Here is a 9,239-nt window from a genome sequence, read left to right as displayed (position 1 = left end):
TCTCTCAATACATTTCAACTCCCTTTCCCTCTAATCTCCAGCCCATCCATCCTACTCAAGATGTTTGAAAAAGAGGACACAAATACACCTTTATTTCTAAAAACAGCTGGGCACTGTAGTTTTAAGAAATGTAGCTCAAACAGAGTTGATAGTGCGTTTGTTGGGAACTACTTTTAGCTGTGGATTTGGTGCACCAGTGAGTATTTACAGTAGCATGACATTTTATGTGGGAAGATAAAATACAATACCCATGTTAATCGCAATGAGGCAGCATGTCACCCAGTGCAACAGTGTGGCTCACTGATGTGTTTTTTATTAGCTTTTGGAGCTCTATGGCTCAGAGAAATGAGCCTTATAAAGTTTTGGATACACAGGCAATAATTGTTAGTATTATCAATTCATTATTGGTGTTGGTCTTTTCAAGGGATTTGTTGACAATATGACAAATATAGAATATCATTACTGATCCTTTTAAATCTCTGCAAATTTGGTATTGGTTAGGAACATGGATGATATTTTAATAACATAACTTGAATGTGAAAACAAAAACATGCTTTAATTTGACAGCAAGTAAATATACAGTGTAGCACAGGGCTAAAACATCATATTGCTTTAAATTAAATTTAAATCAATTTACATTGATAAAATGTGACTTATAATTTTTTGTAACATTATAATTTCTCTGTGATATTTTGTTATCTAAAGGGTTTTGCTGAGCTGCATCATGCTACTTGTGTGTTTACACGAGGACATGCGTGATGCCCTGACAGCCTAATTATCTCTTGTTCCATAAACACAAACAGAGTCTCTGGTGAGAAAATGACTCACTAACACATGATCGGATTGTGTCATGGAAACACGGTGGGGAGTGGGGAATGTCATCTGTCCATGGCTGGTCTTGGACCTCCCTGCCCCTCGATCACTGGCTCAGTTTTAGCACAGTCCTCTATTGGGACAAACAGGTTTCACACAGCAGCGCAGCATGTCTAATAAACCCTATTGTATGTTCCACACTGAGGTCAGAGTCAGTCACTGGAGAGAAAAGCACAGTCCTGTTGTGTCTGAACACAAACAATGATATTCCTCTTGTTGTTATTGTGTTCCAGTAAGCTGCCTGCCATCCTGACAATAAGTAACTAATCCCATGGTCACATTTTACATCTGCTTTGTTCTCTGTGACGTTACCTTGATCTCAGGGAGGGTGATCCTGGTGTCTGGGTTCTTATCCAGCATCCGCAAGATCAGAGTCCTCAGCTCTTCACTGATCTTTGGTCTGCATAATGACACAGGAACATTTTTTGGAGACCAACTTCTTTGTGCACATGCAGAAAGTGATGACACTATAGATACTAAAGTCATCCATGACCCTATTTACACTGTACCAGGTTGTTTCATGCATTTGGAGCATCTTGATTATATTATATACTCTATATTAGATAAAAGACAGTAGTAAGAAGTTCTCTCAGGCCACCTTTCACATAGAGCAGGTCTAGACTCTTAATTCATTAAGAACAGATTGAAGTTTGATTTCCTACAACAGTATTTCCACTTGAAAGAAGCTTATCGCCCCTCATCATAGGTTGCATATTGTGTCTATATGAGCAAAATTTAACCAAAGAATAATTTTTAGAGGCCATAAGAGGTAAAGCTAGGTTTATTTATAAAGTATTAATGAACTGATTTTTTGTAAGTCATCAGAATTTCAGAACCAGAACTCCCACACAGCATCATCACCTGGAGTAGAACCAGCTTTACAATCACGCAGAACAGTGCTAGTATAAGACATTTTCTGCTGCGCATTGACTGCCAAAGGAGGTATCTTCACTCTAATATGAATAACTTTTTTTTTTCACAGCTACCAGGTTTTTCAGCAGTGCAATGCATTTGAGCTTTCAGCTTTTTCAAGCAAAATTCATGTCAGATTTCTGCATTTTCAGCAATGCTGTCACCATTCACATGCATTTTCTACAGGAGAAATGCGTTTTCTAGTTAATTTAATCAATACAGAGCTACAACTACAACTTGTGTGTTTGATACCTTACTAAAAACAAAACAAGGAACAAGTAACTTTTGGAGTGGAAGTTAAAAGTGACACTGAAGCATTATTTGCTGAACTAACAAGCAGCAGGATATTTATACTCTGTGCAGTCGACCATGGTGTTCACCGGAACCAGGGAACATTAAAGTATATTCTGTGCGCTGCCAGACAGAAAATACACACAGGTTTCAATTTTCATTTCATTCTCAAGAATGCTTTTCACTTGCTAATCCCTCAACATGCTGAGTGCATGCTTAACTGAGCGGTGGAACGAACGACAGTGATGATGATGACCCATTGATAATTCTGGCACCTGTTCTTGTTACATGCCTATCTCCTAAAACTTTGTTGCTGTTATTGCAGTTGTTAAAAGCTTGCAGTGAAAGAAATAAGTGGCTTCTGAAGTCAGTGAAAGCAATTTATGAGACATTTTATCCTTCCAAAGTGCTCTGGACTTAACAATTTACTGTAAGTGAAGTCTGACATACTTGAAACACTGAGATAAAACTACTGATATCTACACAAACTACATTTACAGTAGCAGAAGTCATTCGTATGCCAGTAAAATATGTTTTTGTGCGCTCAGCCATTGATCATGATGACAGTGGTGACATTAAATTCACTACACTTACAGTATAATGATCCTATCAGTGCTGATAACACGGTGCTGCTGACGTTGATCGGTACAGCATGGAGATGATTCCATTAGGTGATGTGATATGACGTCGACGTTTAATGAACGAGCTTTCCACACAGCCACGGAGTCTCTTGAGCCCACTGGGAGAAGAAGCTCTTATCATTACCATTACGACATGCTGTCCTGACATATACTCTAGCTGCCACTCATAGCCCCTTCACATCTGCTGTGTTTATACTTCAGTTTGTTCCCTCAGTCTATCTCGTGTTCTCTCTCTGCCCTGTCAGCATTATTCACCCGAGATAATCTCCATCTTTTTACCTTTAAGGCGAAAGGAAGATGCTTATATCTGTCCATGCTGCTGATGCACGTGTTAAGAGTTTTCAGAGCTTTTTTTTTTTTTTATCACATCCAGGTGACATTTACGATGTGCTGGCACCGACTGCTCTGCTTGGAAATTCATATTTCTGTTGGTGCAGTTTGTAACCGGAAAGAAAAGAAAACGCCTCTGTGACTGAGATGATCACATGACCACAGCTGTGGACATGGCTGCTGTCTTTTTTCATGAAGCGGAGGAGAGAAAAGGAGGCAGGAGATGGACTTACATTTCTGGGAAATCCACAGGCTTGGTCCTTATCTTATTGTGCAGAGCCAATATGTACTCATCAATAAACGGGCACTGCAGGTGGAGCAGAGGAAAGAGTGAAAAACACAAGGAAGGTACATTGAATTACTGCTGTGGCACAAAAAATCTGTATCCACAAAGACCACTGAGACAAAAAAAACCCCAACCCAAAACAAAACAACAGCAGCAATCAGTTTCTTGCACTCATTAAAATGAATGATGCCACAACACAGCTACTGTTGACCAGATGCTGATAAATAACAGAGACAGAAATCGTGTGGACTTGCCTTCCCGAAGACGAAACAGTAGAGAGTGACTCCCATGGCCCACACATCCAGTGCCTTTTAAAAAAAAAGCAGCAGTCATGTTAAACGCAACATAATAGCAAACTTACATTTAAGGACAAGCTACACAAACACATTGACCTGCCTACTTTTATTTATGGGTTATTTTTTGGGGGACGTCTACAGTCAGATACCTCAAGGAGCCTCAAGCCTCTCTCTCTCTCTGTATGAATTACCAGCTCTGCTACAAATCCATTTCTTCTCCTTGATAGATATGAAATGACTAAACTAGTCTTCTAAACCTGCGCTATCTATCTCAATGCCATTTGTTATCAGACACAGCACCGTTTGACTAACATGGTCTAATGGCCTGATGCACCACTGGGACAACTGAAGGGTTTTAAGCGAAGTACTACATAAGTGTCAGATATTAAATATTTCACCACTGATTTACATCAAAACCACACCTGTTGCTACATAATGGACACAAAGCTCTCTGGTACATGGCTTGAACAAATCCATTTCAGGAAGATTACGGGACTAAGCAGAGAAAAAAAAGGGGGTACTGAGGCTGTGAAAGCTTGAAGAAACAGCTGGCTGAAGCACTGGAATGGCTCTTTAATCCTAATAGCTTTTTGGCTGCAACCTAATATTCTCTTCCTGCCCCCTCTTTTATTGGACATGTAAGGTCCTTCCTTGAGCAAATCCAATACCTCAGCCTGCCATCGCTGATAACCACTGGAGGATGGAAAATGACCTGTACCGACTGAATAAGAATAGGAGATCAGGGTTCAGATCTAGAGCTGGATGAGGGGGTTCTTGGTTGTCAGTTGTTCATAAATCAGCTGGTAGGGTTTATTCACAAGCCTCAACAGATTTCACAGATTTCATTCAGTTGTAATAAAGAAAATTAATCAGATCAATCAAGTGGTGAGTTATCCTCCACAAACATGACTGATCATTGCTTTACTGAAAAAGTAGAAACCGTATAGTAAACATGAAGCCTTGATTCTGGTAATGCTGCTGTTTTCAGTAGAATTGCTGACTTCCTCTGGGAAAAAGACTGAAAATTACAATTTACTCCTTGGATTATAGCAGGCCAGCAAAGGTCTCAAAACTCATCTTGGTTTAATAGTTCTCATTTCAAATCATGTTCTTAAGCTGACACCTGTGGCTGCTCTAACTACAGCAGTTCAGTTCACCAAACTGAGGCACACTCACTGAATACAGATAAAGCAGAATGTAATATACTTATATAGAATTTACTCACTTTTCCGCTGAAGCTCTTGCGCTTGTCTGAGAGGGTCTCTGGGGCCATAAATGCAGGAGTGCCAGCTGTGCCGGACAACAAGGCATCGTTGCCCTCAAACTGGTTGCTGACCCCGAAGTCTGCTATCTTCACATGACCATCGTCTCCCAGTAACAAGTTAGAGGGCTTGATGTCCCGGTGGACGATCTTCTGGTAGTGCACTGAGGAGAAGAAAGAGGAAGTTAATCGTGAGGTTTTTAGAACTACAACTTCAGAGCTGCCATGATGCCACCAGATGAACTACATCCTGATGATTAAGGGACAAGCTGAAGTAGTACCTAAAACGGTTACCACTTCCTGATAAGTCATCCTTTAGAAAAGGGTTTATATGGTGCAACTAATAGCTTTATTAATGGTTAATAAATCATTTTCTTTTACTACAAAAGAACAGGTTGCCAGGTTCCCTTTGGCTGATGTTTATTCCTTCTATTTGGTAATAATGCAGTTATAAATGTTGATAATACATTCATAAATACTTTTTATGAACCTTTAAGTCTGCAGTTACACATGCTAATAATTTGTTAATGATTTGTTAATAAATGGATTTTGGTCCAGCTTCTCTGTAGGTTTTTTTGGAGGGTATGTGGTCCATTGGAGGGTCTTCTTGATGAACTAAAGAGCTAAAAAGACAAAGTGTTCTGCTGGAGGTTTACACCTAACATCAAGGGGATTTTTACAACCTTGCAACCTTAACGTTGTTTTTAATAATGGCTTATGACTGATCTTATTAGAAAGGGTACCTTATTAGAAAGTGGTGCTCTAAAATGTAAAGGATTTATTCTCTGAGGAAGCCTCAATGTGCCAAGTTCATGTCATGGCAATCTGCAAATTAGATTTTTGCATTTCTCCTTCTCAATTATCCTCTGGGGAGCATTATATCTACAACCAATTTCATGGAAACTGGGTCATTTGTTGGTGAGAAACCTCATCGTGAAGTGAAATGGTGCTAGATGAAAGGTCAGGGAACACCAAAATCATTAGTAATCATGCTGTGGGGCATCATGAATATCCCCAGCAAATGTGAGGTTTAATCTGCCATCAATTGTTAAGATTACTTGCAAGAAATCAGTAAGGACTAAACTGTTGCAGACACACCAACTGACATTTTTTCCATCTAGTGTGTAATATGGACACAAACACTGCAATAAGCTGCATGTAAGTTGCACTATAAGAGAGCAGAGTGCATTTTTAAACTAAATAGTACAGACTCAGAGGGATCTCAAGTTTCTGCAAAACAGCATGTGGGAGAGGTCATGATTCTGACACTTAAGAAATCACTGCTTTGACCTCCGTCTGATTGCTGCAGCATAAGAATGATGAGAATACTGTGAGCTTCAGTTCATCTCAGACTGAAAGTTAAGTACATCTTTAAACCTTTATACTTAACAGCCGTCTGAAGCTAAGCTCTGGACACTTCACTGATTGGATAAGTGGTGCCTTCCTGTCTGAGGAGGTCTTATTAAACATGAGGTACTTGACTTATTAAAGGTCTTGGGAATTAAACATCCTCATTGCTAATAATACCCAAATTAAAAACACACATCGACAATGACCTAAGGAATTACTAGTAATATTTCACATGAGACTTCATCAAGAGCAAATCAACACACTGTTTACTTTGGGAATTTGCAGCCACCAGATTTTGTATATGAATACAGTCCAAGTGATGTTTTCTTCAGAGTCCAAGGTTGTACTCTTCAAGAGAGTCCACAATAAAAGCCAAATGGTTACAAAAAAGCTTTTCAATCAGAGGAGCCTTCTTCATCTGCCCTGCTAGATACCTATGAGCAGCAAATTTTATGTAGTCCACTCTGAACTGTGACCTCCTTGGGATCAACAAAATATAAATAAGTATTTGACATGTTTCTGTTGCACATACTTACTGCTCTGTGTGGTGTGGGCTCTCAAACATGAAAATGTGAAAATACCAAAACTGAGTTGCGATTGTTCCTATGAGTCTCTGCAGCCTTGTTTTCAAGATGGACCGCAAGGCTCAGAAAGAGGCAGCATTGATCCCTAATCATTGGTCTCATAGCCTAGTGAAATTGATCTACTACAGCAAATGAGCACACAGCTTAAGAAAGACTTTCATTGAACAGAGGCTCGATGCTGATGAGGTGGACAGCAGCACAACTGCAGCCAGACCCTGAGGGCATGGAAACAGAGGGTCAAGGACACTCTGGCCCTTTGTACTTTTAGATAGAAAAAAGAAATCCTACCAGGCCATTCCATTTTTTAAAGAGTAGTGACAGAGCAAAAGAGAAAACCCTTAATGCTTTGAGTATCATAATGGGTACGATAAAAGGGGAAATCTTCTAGCCACTAGAAACACTTCCAAAACTGCATGCAGGAATTCATCTCTAAAATGTGTCTATTAGTTTCATTTTGAGCAACATTTCACATATATGTTTTATAAACTCAAAGACAGGCCTACTTCTGCATCATTCTCCCCTGTATGCTGCCTCCATGCTAGAGATACTCACAGTACTCGATGCCCAGTATGACGTCTCTGAAGTATAACCTCGCCTGCTCCTCTGATAAAGGATTGTCTGCTGGCACCTCCATCACTGGACTGCAGATCCACGCAAGCAGACAGATAGTCAGGCAGTGTAGAAAACACACACAGACAGAGAGGCAGACAAATCCATTGATTATGTGTATCAGTTAATTTATTATTAGCACTGACCAAGCGTCCTGATCAAACATCACTGATACTCAGCCTCTTACAGCACCAGAAACAGCTTAGTATTTGTTTGGATCAGTGTCAATAGATAAAATACTGTGTCACAAGTCCACACAGCTTCTAGAAAGACAGTTAGGCTATAACTCTGTTGTATCCTCCAATCTTTCATTATGCATCAACATCAATATTAATATTCTACAATGCTGTTCTTCAGTTGCCTGGTTTAATTGTGCTTAAAAAAGAAATAAATTGATACTATTCCTACAGCTACTGTAGCTGCAATGCTTATACTACGTTTGTACTCTTTAAAGCTGCAACCATTATTCGATTAATCGATTAGTTGATGGGGTCGGTCAACAGAAATCTAATCTGTTAGTATTTTCATAATCAAATAGTCCTTTTAGTCATTTTTTAAGCAAAAAGTCAAATGTGAGGATCTGATGATTGTCTTTGTCATATGTGATAGTAAACTGAATATCTTCGGTTTTTGGACTGTTGATCAGACAAAACAAGACATTCAAACAGTCACCATTGGTTCTGAACATATATATATATTTAAGTTAAATGTATATTTATATTAATTGTATATTTTTAAGTATTTTCTGACATTTTATAGATGCTCACGAAAATAATAGTTTGCAGCCCAAGTACACTTAGGCAGTGTAAAATTACCCAATGCTGTATTGCCAAAGGCTACCTAAGGGCCGCCAACTAATGATTAATCACTTGATTATTTTTTTTGAATTGACTAATCCTTCCATAGTCTATAAAATGTAATAAAACTGTGGAAAAATCCAATTACAATTTACCGGAGCCCAAGGTCACATGTTCAATTTAATTAATTTAAACAGAGAAAAAAAATGAGAAACTAGCAGCAGCAAAGCAGCTTGAAATTGGTGCTCAATTTAAACAATTAATCGATCTTCAAAATTTTGGGGAATTATTTTATGGCTCGACTAAAACCCACTTCAGCCTATAGTAGCAGTATTTGCTGTGATAATAACATAGTAGCAGTAAAATCAATCTAATATTAGTGACATCTGTACCATTGCAACATGAGTGATACAAATATAAGTATTGTTGTTAGATGTGGTAGAATCTGTTGTAATATTCCAAGCAGTATTAGTATTAGTAGCTGTAGTAGTAGAAGTAGAAGCAGTAGTAGTATTACCACCACTTTGAAATGCATCTTATGTATGTGAGAAGCAGTATAAAAGAAAAATAAATTATTACTAGTAGAACTCAGATCAATAGAACCTGTATTAATCACCTCAACTGTCTATCATCTTCCTGCTAGGAGCAACAAGAGAAAACAGTTGATCTCATTATGTAAAAGCTAACAAATAGAGCATATCTTCCAATTAAAAAGGAGGCTTATTTATGCAGTGTTATGTGACATAACACCGGCTGCCCCCCTACCACCCCCATTTTCTTATAATAACAAAAGGTCTCAGATCATTAGATTATCACAGTTTTTTAGTGGTGTGGGAAGGAACAGCTCGTGCATCAGGCCTTGAAACATTTACAGGGATGACTGCTACCGATAATAGCTGTGAAAACCTAAGAACATTATGAAACCCTTTGAAGACTGGGATGGAACAAACACCCGCACTGTTTTAGCGAGGAGTAATGAAGAACACTGCAGATACCGAGGGAGGGACAG

At 38.8% G+C, this 9,239-nt stretch overlaps 1 protein-coding gene across 3 annotated transcripts in view; it reads right to left on the bottom strand.

Annotated features, from left to right (window-relative positions):
* The window catches only part of camkk1a (calcium/calmodulin-dependent protein kinase kinase 1, alpha a), a 61,060-nt gene that overhangs the window by 8,801 nt on the left and 43,020 nt on the right, over positions 1–9,239 (bottom strand). For all 3 annotated transcript variants that reach the window (XM_067607473.1, XM_067607471.1, XM_067607472.1), the window contains exons 9-13: positions 7,377–7,465; positions 4,855–5,054; positions 3,588–3,641; positions 3,281–3,354; positions 1,186–1,273 (exon numbers count right to left, since the gene is read on the bottom strand). In XM_067607473.1, coding sequence (XP_067463574.1) covers positions 1,186–1,273; positions 3,281–3,354; positions 3,588–3,641; positions 4,855–5,054; positions 7,377–7,465 — 505 coding nt within the window. The remainder of the gene's footprint in view (positions 1–1,185; positions 1,274–3,280; positions 3,355–3,587; positions 3,642–4,854; positions 5,055–7,376; positions 7,466–9,239) is intronic.

This window comes from Thunnus thynnus, chromosome 13 (genome assembly GCF_963924715.1).
Source record: "Thunnus thynnus chromosome 13, fThuThy2.1, whole genome shotgun sequence".
NCBI lineage: Eukaryota > Metazoa > Chordata > Actinopteri > Scombriformes > Scombridae > Thunnus > Thunnus thynnus.
The sequence above is the reverse complement of the archived record's forward strand: the minus strand, read 5'-3'. Positions and strand labels throughout refer to the sequence as shown.